Source organism: Selaginella moellendorffii, unplaced genomic scaffold (genome assembly GCF_000143415.4).
Source record: "Selaginella moellendorffii unplaced genomic scaffold, v1.0 SELMOscaffold_85, whole genome shotgun sequence".
In the NCBI taxonomy this organism is placed as follows: domain Eukaryota; kingdom Viridiplantae; phylum Streptophyta; class Lycopodiopsida; order Selaginellales; family Selaginellaceae; genus Selaginella; species Selaginella moellendorffii.
In genome coordinates this window covers 678,959-693,655 of record NW_003314346.1, presented here as the reverse complement: position 1 = coordinate 693,655, position 14,697 = coordinate 678,959, and the positions used below count along the sequence as shown (strand labels likewise).

At 44.0% G+C, this 14,697-nt stretch overlaps 2 protein-coding genes across 4 annotated transcripts; both read left to right on the top strand.

The window, feature by feature from the left end:
- Positions 1–7,435: 7,435 nt before the first annotated feature.
- On the top strand, positions 7,436–10,139 carry LOC9656049 (fanconi-associated nuclease 1 homolog). 3 transcript variants are annotated; one of them, XM_024661828.1, is made up of 12 exons: positions 7,436–7,537; positions 7,592–7,724; positions 7,783–8,176; positions 8,229–8,324; positions 8,371–8,680; positions 8,737–8,811; positions 8,866–8,969; positions 9,023–9,080; positions 9,162–9,220; positions 9,287–9,427; positions 9,476–9,684; positions 9,743–10,139. In XM_024661828.1, the coding sequence occupies exons 3-8, from the start codon at positions 8,120–8,122 to the stop codon at positions 9,065–9,067; spliced, it is 687 nt and encodes a 228-aa protein (XP_024517596.1). In that variant the 5' UTR covers positions 7,436–7,537; positions 7,592–7,724; positions 7,783–8,119; the 3' UTR covers positions 9,068–9,080; positions 9,162–9,220; positions 9,287–9,427; positions 9,476–9,684; positions 9,743–10,139. The 3 variants fall into 3 exon arrangements, with proteins under 3 accessions (XP_024517596.1, XP_024517595.1, XP_024517594.1); XM_024661827.1 differs by having other exon boundaries at positions 9,136–9,220; XM_024661826.1 differs by having other exon boundaries at positions 9,023–9,220.
- A 2,862-nt stretch (positions 10,140–13,001) lies between these two features.
- LOC9656048 (F-box/kelch-repeat protein At1g55270) lies at positions 13,002–14,156 on the top strand. Its single transcript, XM_024661787.1, has one exon. It carries the CDS (start codon positions 13,037–13,039, stop codon positions 14,036–14,038), a length of 1,002 nt encoding a protein of 333 aa, XP_024517555.1. The 5' UTR covers positions 13,002–13,036; the 3' UTR covers positions 14,039–14,156.
- Positions 14,157–14,697: the final 541 nt, after the last annotated feature.

Genomic DNA, 14,697 nt, shown 5'->3' with positions numbered 1-14,697 from the left:
GTTAGGCCACCGGTATGCCGAAATAGCGCCAGACTCCGTTTGGCTCCATTTTGTGTGCTGGTCCTGGCATTGGGATGTTGGTTGCTCCAGGACTGTTCCAAGTCGCTCCGGGCTCCTGTCCCTTCGCTCCTTGGGGTATATGCTCGGGAGTTGCTCCGTGGTCCGGTTCCATCACTCCTTGGCTCCACGCTTGGGAGTTTGGCACCGTTCCTTCGTTCAGTGGCCCAAGGCCCTGAACCTCGGGTTCCTATGGACACGTGGCATGGACACGTGGCATGGACACGTGGCATCTGTCACATGGCACAAAGAGGGTTTAGGTTCTGCTTCGTGGTGTTATCCTATGGTAAATCACCATAGGATAAAGGGTCAAAACCACGTGCGCTACAGCATGCCTCTATCAGTAACTGAACATGCATACAACGTTCTTACCGAATGATGCAATCCAACTAATCCTACATAAGTTGCTTCAGATCTACTAGAAAAGTCTCTACGTATGCAACTTGAGTTAGGAAATCCGACAAAAGTTGGATAGGAATCGCTGAGATAATTCCTCTGATACCAAATGTAGTGCACCTGAATTTGGAGCCGAACTCTAAGCCCGTTGCGGTACGAAACAAGTGTCCAGTACAATCCCACGAGCACCAACTCCCCGTATCCAGCAGCTGGACGCAAAATGGTGTCAGATGGAGTCTGGCACAATTTTGGCATATCGGTGGCCTAACGCGAGGAGGGTACTCCACCGACTAGAGCAGCATGGAGCTTGGACTTAGACCCAAGCCGGACGCAGAACAAGGAGCGACACAGCCAAGCGGAAGCCAACCTAATGTCACAGGTGGTCTAAAGAAAGAGTGTCCGTAAGGACCGGTCAACAAATATCTTTTGATACCCGAAGTCACATTTGCGACACATTATCACATGTTCTTTATGGTTTGTCTTGGGTTTGAAATATCAGTAGAATGTTATTGACGCTTGCTTAAGCAACTTAAGTTCCTTTATATTGTTGATCAAGATCTATTCAAATTGGCTTTTGTGGTAGTTGGAATAAATGGTGTTTGTTGGTTTTACTACATTATTTTGTTTTGTTGATTGTTGCTTGACTTAGTTCTGATAGATTAGAATGTTATGTCCTTTGGGTGATACATTTATGAGCATTTTGCTTGTCAAGTCAATAATACTTTGTGTTCTTTGAGTTACTTTTATGTTTTAATCTAAAATTTAATCACTGATAATTAAGTCTTTAAGATATTATTGTCTATGACTTTGATATTGTCCATCTATTGATCTTTGAGTTTAGGCTAGTATAAATAGACTGGCTTCAGCATTTTGTGTGCATGGTGAAATCTCTAATCATGGGGTAGCTACTGTCAACTGGTCATATCACCCGCCTCTCTGTCGATGTTCCTTCTTTCATTCAAAAGGGTGTGACTATGTAAACAACTCTAATTGTGTATTTATAGTAGTCTATCTAAACTTTATCGACGGGTTTGGTTTCTTTGCTCATAAGGGTTGGGGCCTCTAGCTTCTCTCTCTATACCACCTATAAGTAGGGGCATATCACACTTTTTAAAGTTGGGTAACACCCAAAGCAGCAAGGGTGGTTAACTCTGTTAGTCATTTCCTTGTCGACAATGGCCAGAAGGTGTCTGAGTTGGTGGTGCATCCACATTAGACAAAGAGGTTATCTTAACTCATTTAAATTGGTGCATTTCTCACAAAGTGTGAACACCGTGAACTTTTTCTAGAGTTGTTTCCTTAGCAGTGGTCTAGACTCGAGTATGCATCGACGAGGACGTCGATCTTCCCTAAGGGGGGGAGAGTGTCGCAAATGTAATTTCAAGTATCAAAAGTTACTTGTCGATTGTTCTTTCAAATATTCTTTCCTTACTGCCATGACAGTAGAAGGTTGCTATTGTTGGTTCCTTTTATCAACCCCTCTTTTTCAAGTGTTAGTAAACTATGCTTAGAACCTGTACTTAGCCAGATGGATATAAGGTAGGAACTCCTATGTGTCTTTAGTTGAGCATACTCGTTGTGGCTCTTAGTTCTCTTTTGCTTTATCTTGCATAGGCTTGACAAGATATCCTACACAGCCTTCAATATCGCCAGATGATAGCTTACCGTGTTTGCCAAACACCCTCACTATTATGCTTTTTGTGTTAGTCTTATTCTTGTTTCAAATACTATATATGGAAAGTATCTAGATTTGCTCATTTGGCATATCTATGGAATGTAGGGATTGTTCTAAACACAATGGTGTTCGTCCTGTGTCCAAATTCGCAATCTAAGGATATTTTCCATATTTAGTAAGTTTCAAACTTGTCCCAGAGACTAACTCCTAGTACTAAGGCAGGTTTGGGGTGAGAGCCCAAAGCATGTGTTCCTCAAGAGGGGGGGGGGGGGGGGGGGGGATATAGAGGGTTCCAAATATATAGTAGGGATAGTGAGGAGGTTGGGTATGGCTGACCAACCTGAGGCATAGTCTAGCTCCTACTTGCGTGCCTATTGTTGTTCTGCGTCCGGCTTGGGTCTAAGCCCAAGTTCCACACCATGTTAGCTGGTGTAGTACCCATATTTTTGCGTTAGGCCACTGGTATGTTGAAATAGCACCAGACTCCATTTGGCTCTGTTTTACGTGTTAATTTTGGCATTGGGATGCTAGTTGCTCTAGGACTGATCCAAGATGCTCTATACTCCTGTCCCTTCACTCTTTAGGCTGTATGCTTAAGAGTCGTTTGGTGCTCCAGTGGCATTGCTCCTTAGCTCCATACTTAGGAGTTTGGCACCGTTCCTTCATTCAATGGCCCAAGGCTCTAAAACTCAAGTTCCACTTCACTGTCTATTGCACGCGTGGCACATGGAGGGTTTAAGTTCCGCTTCATGGTTATTCTATAGTAAATCACCATAAGATAGGTAAAAACCACATGTGCTATATTACCAAATATTTGTGATAGCTACGAAGTTGATTCTTGGTTGAAATTGTGAGAAAGTTGTTTGTCTCACAATCCTTATAAGGATAAGCTGAAAATTTATTTTTTTTATGACAAAGCTGATGGGCCATGCTTCTTTATGGTGGAAGAACTACATCAAAGCTAATTCTAAACAAATTTTTTAAAGTGATTTGAAAAAAAAATTCTACACCTCATTTGTCAAGAATTTTAAAGAGGTTGATCTCATAAACCAACTACTAGAAATCAAGCAAAGGACTTTATCTTTGGATGCATATGCCCATCAGTTCCATGATCTTTGCCTTAGTCTTATAAGTACCTCTAATAAGCTGTTAAAAGTGTAATGTTTTATCAAAAGTTTGACCTCAATATTTGTACACCAAAAGGTCAAGAAGGATTTTCTAAACACGTTGACTAATGCTATCATTAAGGCTTAGATCTTTTTGCCAAAACCATTAGTCAATTCAGTCAACTTTGATCAACAGGATGGTCTATGGGGTAGTCAACGTGATGACCAACCTTCCAATGTTTCATATTCAAGGAAGAAATAGCCATTGCTATGTCAGCAATGAAGCTAAAAAATTTCATTTGGACTAGGGAGAAATAAACAAGGTAAAGTGCAATTGTTCTCATTACCACAAGGCAAGGATTGTTCTAAAGGGGTTAATAAATGCTAAAGTGACTATGATGGAATCTATAAATAATGATAAGCAATAATGTGAGTTATATTGTTATTAGGGTTGTATTGCTTCAAGTTAGTGGTCATGAGCTAGAAGTTTGATATTATACAGTGGAATTGGCTTACTCGAGATAAGTTGTGATTGTTGTTGTGAAGGAATGGCAACATTATTTGTATGGATTAGACTTCCACTAAAATAGTGAAAAGGTTTAAAAACTACTAAATATTCAACACATTATATTAATTTTACATTTATCAATATAACAATTATTGTGGATTCAAACCATCAATCTCTCTAATATTTCAATCATTAAAAGGACCTTCAAGGCCACCTTACTCATTGGCAAGAGTTCTTAAGAAATATCTATTAAGATCTAGTACAAGTATAGAGGCAATAATAAATTTGTAACGCACGTGGTTTTCACCTTTTATCCTATGGTGATTTACTATAGGATAACCACAAACTAGAACCTAAACCCTTTATATGAAACATGTTATATGTCATGTGTTCAAGGATAGTGGAGCAAAACCCAAGTTTCAAAGCCTTGGGCCATTGAACAAAGGAACAGAGACAAACTTTTAAATATGGAGCAAAAGAGTGAAGGAACTAAAGCACGAAATGACTCTTGAGCATACAGCTTAAGGAGCGAAAGGACAGAAGCATGGAATGACATAAAATAGTCTTAGAGCATAATGCTAGAATTAACATATGAAACGAAGCCAAATGGAGTTTGGTGCTATTTCAACATACCGGTGACCTAACACAAAGATATGAGTACTCCACCAACTAACATAGTATGAAACTTGGGCTTAGACCTAAGCCAAACACAAAACAAAGACATGCATGCAAGCGAAAGTTAGATTATTCATCAAGTTAGTTGGCCATACCTAACCTACCCACTATCCCTACTATACATTTGGAACCTAAAATTTATATACCTATAATGTGTAAGAGATGGCTCTCACAACATATAGAACAACCTCAGCTGTTACATTCTTAGGGCTTCTATGCTCCAACAAGTAGGAATTGAGAAGGTCGTTAGTACTTATGACAACCACATACAGAGCAGTCTTTTAGATGATGATAATAAGGAATTAGCTTTTGCATCCCTACAGAGGAATCCATGAATGACACTACCTTTGCAAAGTCTGAGAAGAATCATTACCTTTGAACCTCAGAAACTGGTCAATCTGAACCGGAAGGTACAGTGGGACTTCGAGGCTGGTGTTTAAAGCAGTCGCTCCAGAGACCGCAAAATTCACCCCATTGGCATAATTCAAGTTAATACTTTGCAAAATGGGATCCAGGAATCTATCATACTCAAAAGCCTCTGCTGCAAAAACATTCACGAATAACATCAAATGCTGTTTAATCAACACACACAATTACCAAAAACTTCAACAACCACGCAACCATCCGAGTATCTCTTCGATGGCTTACTGAAGAAAGTCATGCCATAAGGCTTATACTCTGCGGCACTAATAGACGGAGCTGCTGCTTGAACATTCCCTGTATCGACAATAGAATCCCTGAACCAGAACATGGCTTTTGGACACTGGAAACCCAAGCCTGGAGCAAATAACTCAGCAATCACTAGAACTGCCACAATTGACAAGAACTCCATGATAATCAACTGTTGAGCGAGCAGAATGTCGACTTGATGTCCTTGATCGTTTCTAGAGCTGCAGAAACGATGTGATCGTTGTCTTAAAACTCGAAGATGATCTCCAAATAAGTCTCTTTATTGCCACACCTTGGTATACATGCTCTATCCCCCTCTCTCGCTAAGTCTTCTTGTCCTTCATGTTCTAGCAGGGAAACTTGACCAAGGAACAGCTTTAGGGAGGTTGAACTAATTGGTTGATTAATAATTACTTTTAAAAACATTTGTTTAAGCAGATACGGTTCTGTGCGTGTGTCTCACTGCCCTTGCCACACTCCTGACCTCCATTGATGGCTCGAATTGTAGCTCCAAATCCTTGGTTCTATGTTATTGCGGTGTGGCAATTCGAATTTTGCATCCAAAACCACACTGATGACCTCCACGAAAGGACGCCATTCTGAGCAACCTGGTCTAGATTTTGGAGGATGTTCATGTTGAAAGCCTTTCCAGAAGCATCGTAATTGTAATTCCTGTATATATATACTCTTTAAATTTTGAATATAACATTTCCAACTTACCAGGTGAGCTGCAAAGTTCCTCTTCCGTAGTATGAGATTAATGGATAAATGCTATGTGAGTTTACTTCCAGTTTCCTGCTTCACATTTGCAAAGTAGGCAACCAGTTCCCTCTTTTGAACATCAAGACTCCCCGATAATATCATACTGAGACAGTATTTTGCTTAGCTATTTTAAGTCGTTGTTTTAACGACAATCCCCCGCAGGTTAATTTATCACACTGGATACCTCGACCAGCTTCGAGAGTGGGATGGAACCGATGGTGGCAACAAAGCAAGTACTTAGACTTTGCGTTTAAAACGAACGAGAAGAATGTGAGTAGACTTGGCTAGGGTTTAGGTCTGCGCCGCGGTAATATCAGCAATGCTTTTTAGATACCAAAATTGTTTAGATATCCATCATCTTATAACTTTACCCATTTTATAAGTAGACTGATAGGCAAGATATTATTATCGGCTTTATTATACATGACTTTTCAGCATTCTCCTCTAGTAATTCTTGCTACTGTAAAGATTGCACTCATCAACAACCAATTTCCAGATTTATTATTTGTTTTTATTAATACATACTCAGTAGTTAATTACTTATTCATTACTTTTAAAAACATTTGTTTAAGCACAGCCAAGGTTCCCACCTGGTGAAACACCCAACTGTGAGCAAAAGTCCTTGTAATAATTGATGCGGTTCTGTGCGGGTTGTGTCTCACTGCCCTTGCCACACTCCTGACCTCCATTGATGGCTCGAATTGTAGCTCCAAATCCTTGGTTCTGTGTTATTGCGGTGAGGCAATTCGAATTTTGCATCCAAAACCACACGGATGACCTCCACGAAAGGACGCCATTCTGAGCAACCTGGTCTGGATTTTGGAGGAGGTTCATGTTGAAAGCCTTTCCAGCAGCATCGTAATTGTAATTCCTGTATATATACACTTTAAATATTGAATATAACAGTCCTCTTCCATAGTAAGCCTTTGTACCTGCAGGACATGGGATCCCACGGCTAGTGTCACAATAGACGTTGTTTCGGTTGATCTCTCGAATGTATTGCAGTGCTACAATCAAAGACATTAGTGAGATTAATGGATAAATACTAAGCGAGTTTACTTCCAGTCTCCTGCTTCACATTTGCAAAGTAGGCAGCCAGTTCCCTCTTTTGAACATCAAGACTCCCCGTGCTTCCAAACGTGGGATAGTATTTTGTTGCCGCAATGAAATCATTGTATGTGTAGAAAGGATTCGCGATGTTGGATGGGAAGAACTTCCTAAACACAGACTCAGTTATAATACTGGAGGGAGATGCTAGTGTAGAGAACGGAGAAAATCCTAGGAGGCATAGCATAAACATTATCATGACTAATGCCATGGTACTTAAATTATGAGAACTCGTGGTTGTGCAATGGAATTTTGGGGCTGTTTTTATAGCCTTGAGGAGTGGGATTGCGATTTATATTGACTTCATAGTCTTGAAATGCCGTGTAGATATTAAATTCTCCCCTTGGTCGAAGCACGCTAAGAATGTTCGCTTGTAATACAGGTGACCAAACTTTGAAGGCATCTATTTTATAATTCAATCGGGTGCACCTAATATCATAAGCTTTTGCCCTAAGGAATGGAAGGATTTGGCTAGGGTTTAGGTCTGCGAAGAGGAAGCGTCCTACACACAGCTCGGCGGTAATTCGGCATGTTGGGAAGCGGCAGCGCAATGTGTCACTCCAGGACGCTCCGCCGGCTCGGGTGAGTGAATCGAGCTTCTATTTCTTCGGTGGATTTGTGATCGTCTTCCTGCAGGAAGAGTTGGAGTGCGGTGATGTTTCGCTGGAAATAAAAGGAGGCCTGAGCTTAGCTTGTTGTGACTGGGTGGAATGCCCTGTGTGTGGGAAGCAAATACGCGGGAATGAACTTCTCGTCAACTGCCATCTTGGTTTGGATTTTGCTCTGTTTTGATTCAAGCACGCTGATCGATGGTTTCTCTTGTTCAGATACTTGCCTGCAAAGTGGGAAGAAAAGAAGCACAGTGTCCAGCATACACTCTTTCACTTCAACTTGTCGAAAAAGATAGAGTACGAGGAAAGCGGAAACTGCGTACTAGAAATCCAGCAGTCTCCTCCGCTCGAGACTGGGGTCGACTGTAACACGGCGGCAGGGTCTCCAAAACCGGAAGTTTCTTCTACTCTTGAATGCTTTGAGGAGCCCGACGTGGCCAACAGCGTCCTTCCGGCAGAGCTCAACAGTGAAACTAGAGATCTTTACAATGGCTGCCTGGAGGCAAGCATTGCTGGCCGCAAGTACCACAGAGACGTCGAGTGCCAAGCTGGGATGCGAGTTCACCTGGTAAGGGAACCAGAAAATCCCATGGATACATACGCTGTGAAGGTAAACTTGACTGAATGGACGTGTTTCATGGCTGACAACAACATTGCGCCAGGTGCTTACGGCGGATGGGCTTTCTCTGGGACATATTCCAAAAGAGCTTTCGCGTTATTTGTCTCCTCTCATGGACAAAGGCGTGGTAGACGTTCAGGTAACTAATCTCTGGGGCGTTTTTCAATTGTTCACAAAGCTTTCAGGGATATGTCTCCGAGAGTACATCGGAAGCTGCACGCCTCAAGCTTGATTTGCGTGAGATCCAGAGTCGGACTATTGGAAGTCTCTCAGAAGAAAAAGTGCTGGCTGTCAAATGGAGCCGTCTGATGGATGCAGCTGACAAGGGACAAGACCACGGCTGTCGATACCAACAGAATTTTCTCTACATTCTCCAAGTGGTATTGGAACGGGATCTCCATCTCTTTACTCCAGACGAGATCGAACTTCTCGAGGCATTTCGTTCAATCTCGTCTGATGGACAGCGCCTTTTTGTAAGATTGGCTCAACGAAAGGGTAAGCTCGACGCCGTCGCACAAACTGTGACTCAAGGGAGACAGTGGTTTTTGCAGGGCCATGGTTCCGTCTTCAGAACATCTTCTATGAAGATATTGGTGACACAAATTCTGCAGTCCATGAGTTAGTCGGTACTCAATTTCTTTCATCGTGTACTTCATAATATGTTTGCTCCCTTGTAACAGAGAGACGCTACTTAGTTTTCGACGCGGACGTCAATTCGTCTGAGTTGCTTGAACATCTGACTGTACAAGAGCTCAAAGATTTGGCAGTGAACAGCAAAATCATGGTAGTTACTTCTAAGACTTTCTTCCTTGTTTTTATTTCTGTTCATGCTTACAGATCAAAAGTGCTACGCTAAGTTTGAAAAAGCTTCAGATGCATTGATTTCGCTGCATTTGTAAGTAGCAAGTGATCATTGGTTTTTTATACAAGCGTGAAATACTTGGCGGCAGTAATCTAACGGCTTTAATTCGTGAAGCAACCGGGCCATGCATTCGAATAGCCGAAACAGTTGACGTTCTACTTTGGCGTTTACAGGTCAGTTGACATCCTCTCCAAAGTGTTACACTGCTGATGCTGAGCAATTTATTTATTTTTATTCAGAGGCTGTTCTTTCTAAACGGTGAGCAGGAGTTCCATGTTTTTCTTCTTGTGGATATTGGAAGGATCAAGCATCCAAGCTATAGGTGCGCTAGAACAATGCCAGTCTTCGCTTCTCGAGAGGACTTTCTGGCGTATGAGCAGGTCCGTTCCTACTTTGTTATAAAATTTGTCTGACCGTCAAGTTTTCAGGCATTGCAATTGGCTCAGGTGGTTGACATGTCCCTGGAGGCTGGTAATTCTGAGGCTCTAAACTCCTCTTTTCGAAAAGCAAGGACTACTCTCGAATTGATCAATGCACACACCGAGAGCAAGCATCCATTTTTAGCACGATTTTCGGCTGCATGGGTGTATGCAACAATCTGTACTGTGGCTGCATCGTTTCTGGAGAAAGAACGCAGGTACGCTCTTTCACCAATGGCGGACAATACTTTTGAACTAAAACTGGCTCTTGACCAGATACGCTGAAGCTGTAAACCTCTTCAAGCAGCTCCTTAGCATGCAGTATTGTCCTGGACGGAGAGGATACTGGACTCTCCGGCTATCTATTGACTTGGAGCACTTACAGCGTTTAGAAGAGAGCCTGCTCGTTGCAGAAAACGGATTAAGCGATTTCAACGTCCGAGGAGGGGATCGTATCGCTTTGCAACGGAGGGTTCTCCGACTAGGAAAACCTCCTAGAAGGTGGAAAGTACCTCCATATGCAGCGCTTTTAAAGAAAAAACACAAGGTGGTACGTACTGTGTCACAGCAGCGGAGAGACGCGCACACGAGGAGGAAGAACTGTATATATATAACTGTATATGATTGTGTACATATACATAAAGCTACTGCCACGTGGGCATAACAACTGCCACATCATCTCTACCTCTAACACTCGTGGCTGAGACTTGGGCATAGCACTACGGGACATCATGTAGCGGGGTAAACTGGGAGAAGTACTCGCTTGAAGACCTTCAAACAATAACGGTCTGTATCGGAGGTCCAGGATTGTCGGCGATTTGCAAGCTTCTTGCAGAAGACCACAGTAACTGGACGGCTGGAATGCCTGATCTTCTAAGAGGCAAAGCTGGCGGAAGTCAAGGGTCCAGGGGATCGCTTGTCCGAGCAACAGGTGGCCTGGTTTCTTATTCTCTCGGACGCTAATATTCCAGTGGAACTTTGCAAGGTCTCCAAGACGATGAATGATCGATCCTAGATCGGGGCCCGAGACGGCTGTGCAGGCCTCTGCAACTTGCTCCGCCTTGCTTGAAGTCATAAGAACCGGTAAGCAACTCCGCCATTCCATCCTGCTGTGGACTGCGAAGAATCCATTGCACGCTACACACAGCCAGTTCCAAGTCCTCAGTGTCACCGTCTCAAGAGCTCTTCGATCGGGACCGCGAGGTGATAGAATCACCACCGTCATCTTAGAGATCCTCTTGGCGGAGGATCAGGAAATACGAGTTCCAAAGAGATGAATCACGAGGGATTCCATGCACCTTAAAGAACATCCCCCGCGACTCTGATGAGTATCCTATTGAACAATGCAGTTGCTTGCTCCATATCCCCATTGTGGGCATGGAGTCCGTTGGGAGAACACGTAGAGACTAACCCATCATCGCACTGGGGCATCCCAAAGAAGATTTGGCTGGCGTGATGCATGTCTCGGCCGAAGAGCTCGTTGCGGCATTTGCCTCGTCATGATGCCCAATCGGGGCATATGTGCTCACTATTGTCGTCCAGGTCACCACGTCCTGGCTTTCCTCGCATCAGCAACGCGATTTTCTTCGCATAGAACCCGTAATAGGATGTTCCGAGAAGTGGAAAACCTTGATCGCCTCGTCAAGATGCCCAAAGTGGGCATATGTGATAGCAGAATGTGCATTGCCGGTACTTGCTCGCCAGGATGAGCCCAACACGGGAGGATTCGAGTGCAGGGCTCTGGGTCCCAAGCTCTATCTCCTTGCAAATCGGTGAGCGTCTTCGATGCACGCAAGAATCGATGGAGCTTCGCAGCACCAATGCTGCGTTCTCCACCGCAGGAAACGAAATCTTTTCACAACCAGGTGATCTTGAGCTCGCCCGGTGGTGCCGGAGAGACGCTTGTTTTCCAAGATCTTTCCTGGGAAGCGGCGACTGGCCGGCGCCACTACTTTGTGCACCTATGGAACGACATGGCCGAATCATTGTATTGGAGGCAAGAAGTTATGGGAGGAGCTGCAGCTGACGACCGCTTCTTCCACCGATCACAAGTTTTTCTTCCGCGCTGTGAGCTGCCAGAAGAACATCTGGGCAGTCTCGGCGAATTGCAAGGCTGTGACGTTGATCTGGCTTGGAAGCCAAGCATCCGGCGTCAATCCCATAAGCTTCGCCGTTCAGATTCTTCGAGCTTAGATGAGCTACTAGCTAAAGATGAATAAGTTATCTACAAGGATGTCGTGTTTGCAGATGAAAAGTTCTATGAAATGGTTTTTTTCTGTGTGCGTACGGTTGAGGTCTATTGGGAGAGCGAGGAGGAAGCGGCCGGTGGCATTACAATGCTCCAGGGCCGCGAGAGCTTGATTCGGGTTGTAGGGAAGCGGCAACGCAGTGTGTCACTCCAGGACGCTCCGCCAGCTCAGGTGAGTGATCGAGCTTGTAATCGTTTTCTTGCAGTGCTGTGATGTCAAACAGCTTAGCTTGTTGTGACTGCCCTGTGTGTGGGAAGCAAACACGGGAATGAACTTCTTGTCAGGTGCCATCTTGGTTTGGAGTTTGCTCTGTTTTGATTCAAGCAGGTTGATCGCTGGTTTGTCTTGTCCAGATACTTGCCTGCCAAGTGGGAAGAAAAACTCGTTCCAGATGTCGTCCAGACACACTTCAGGTTCTTGTTTCATTTTCCTGTGGACTTCTTCTGCTCTTCTTGTTTGCGCGTTGCAAGAGGCTCTTTGTGTTGAAAAAACCTTGTTTTGTGTTATTTCGCAGAGACTGCACCATTGGACTTGTGCATGGATTTCTTTCTATCCAGTCCGAAGCTCGCTTATTGAATCTCCTTTTCAAGCCATATGCGATGGTGGAGCTAGGCAACTCGTCGTGGAAGCACTCTGGGAGGGTTAATTGGGAGAATGAAGACCTCCAAACAATTACGGGATTGTTAGCGATTCATATGTTTCTTGCAGAAGACTGAGGAGAAAGGGGCAAAGCTGGTCGAAGCCAAGGGTCCGGGAGATTGCTTGTCCGATCTTATTCTCTTGGATGCCAGGCTGGCATGCTATGCATGAGCTCCTCAGCCTCCTCCAGCCCTGCAGACTTGGTGAGAACGTCCACAAGGCAATGCTTGAGATAGACTCACTCACTTGTAGCGCTATGCCTCATCGGAACATTGCTCGAAGGATTGCATTCCAAGGAATCTCGAGGGATTCCATGCATGTTAAAGATATCTGGCGCTTCTCTCGTCCTTGATGAGTATCCTACCAAACAATGCAGTCCTTGCTCCATATCCCCATTGTGGGCATCGCGGCGTTGGTAGAACACGTAGAGACTAAACCGTCATCGCATTGGGGCATCCTAAAGAAGACCTGGCTGTCGTGATGCATGTCTCGCCCCCGAAGAGGCAGTGATCATCATAGCGACTACGGAATCACATAAGAATCCCCGGCAAGCGACAAATTCCTCGCAGCCAGCGACGCCAAGGAAAAAGAAACGTTGCCTCGTCAAGATGCCCAACCGGGGCATCTGCTCTGCGTATAAAGGGCTGCTTGGATCTGGAGTTAGGGCAAATAGAGCTGGGCTATGGCGACGACAATCATCCCCGGCCTGGACAGCGATGCCGCTTACCAGTGCCTCCTGCGAGTGTCCCTCTCATCTCATGGGCAGATGCGCAAGGTGAGCCGAGCGTGGAGGGATCTCGTCTCCAGCGCCAAGTTCTATGATGATCGCGCTGCGCAGGGGTTGGACGAGGAATGGCTTGTCGCCACGGTGATCCTCAGGCAAGAGAACGAGCTTTTGATCATGGCGTTCAATCCCAGTAGCTCCAAGAAAGCGTGGATGGTTCTTCCTCCTCCACCGCGGGGCTTCTACGCCACTGGGGGATTCGATTGCAGGGCCCTCGGCAGCAAGCTCTATCTTCTCGGATTAGGCCAGGGGAAATCACTGAGCGTCTTCGATTCACACACGAATCGATGGACCGCCGCAGCGCCAATGCTGTGTCCTCGATTCTTCTTTGCGTCCGCGGCTATGGAGGGTCAGCTCTACGTCGTTGGTGGCAACCGTGAGCGGCAGGAACAGGACGCTGAGACATACAATCCGCTGGAGGACCGATGGTATCCCCTCCCGCCATTGCCACCGCATGGGACCATGGCCTTTCGCAACGCTCTTGTCGTGGATGGTAACAAGATGGTTATCTTGCGTGCTGGTAATGGAGAGACGCTTGTTTTCTCAGCACAAGATCATTCCTGGGAAGTGGCGGACATGACTAGATTGCGCGGGTGCCGCTGTATTGTGCATGCCAACCGGATCTACGATGCCAACACGTTGCAGAGATATGACAGTGGCAACAACTCATGGGAGGCACTCCATCTGACAAATGCTTCTTCCAGCGATAGCAAGTCTGTGTTCCGTGGTGTGAGCTGCCAGAAGAACATCTGGGCAGTCAAGGAGGATTGCAAGGTCGTGAAAGTGATCCAAGTTCCCAACAATGGCAGCCTGGAAGCCAAGGTGATGGCAGTTTATGAGCTCAGTGTGCCTTTCAGCAATTTACATCCAATATTTGACCTTGAAGTTCTTCGAGCTTGATGGATCCTGGATCAGTTATTATCTAAAGAAAAGTTTCTTACATGGATTTCCATTTTGTAAAAAGATAGTTTTATTTCATTCCCTTTATGATGTTCTTTGCTTCACACAACATTATGAGATATCAATATTAAAAGCTTGTAGGGAGAACATTGTGTTTATGTCATTCTAAGATGCTAATGTGAATTATTTTTTTGGTGGATTTTGTTTGTTAGAGTGTTTAAAAGGAGGCTTTAGCTTGTGAGCTCTATTGGAGGGGATAGTCCAAAATTGAGTTAAGCTCAAAAGTTAAGTTCCACTCAGTTCAAATCAATGCAAATGAACATAGTTAATTTATAAAGAAATTTCATGTTAGAAAAATGTTATCCTTTGTGAACTTAAAATTCATGAATTTAATTCTTAATGGTTTGGAGAAAACTTTTTTTGATATTATTATGGAGAAAAAAAAGTATTTTCTAATATGAGTTATACAATAAAATAATGATTGAGTAGTTTCTAGAATTAAAAGTTAGTCTAAACCCATATAATTATTATTTTCTTCATTTATAATATTCTTGTTAAAATGAGCTATTTTCAGCTCAAATAAAAATGGGAATATTGAAGTTTGTTATAAACTTGAAAATTTTTATTGTATATTTCAATATTTTAACATTTTATGGAAG

Excerpts from the sequence above, each read along its gene's own strand:
- LOC9656049 (XM_024661828.1), top strand. The coding sequence starts at position 8,120 with ATGCGAGTTCACCTGGTAAGGGAACCAGAAAATCCCATGGATACATAC. Across the intron at positions 8,177-8,228 it reads TGGATACATACGCTGTGAAG|GTGCTTACGGCGGATGGGCT; the intron begins GTAAACTTGACT and ends ACATTGCGCCAG. Across the intron at positions 8,325-8,370 it reads AAGGCGTGGTAGACGTTCAG|GGATATGTCTCCGAGAGTAC; the intron begins GTAACTAATCTC and ends CAAAGCTTTCAG.
- LOC9656048 (XM_024661787.1), top strand. The coding sequence starts at position 13,037 with ATGGCGACGACAATCATCCCCGGCCTGGACAGCGATGCCGCTTACCAG.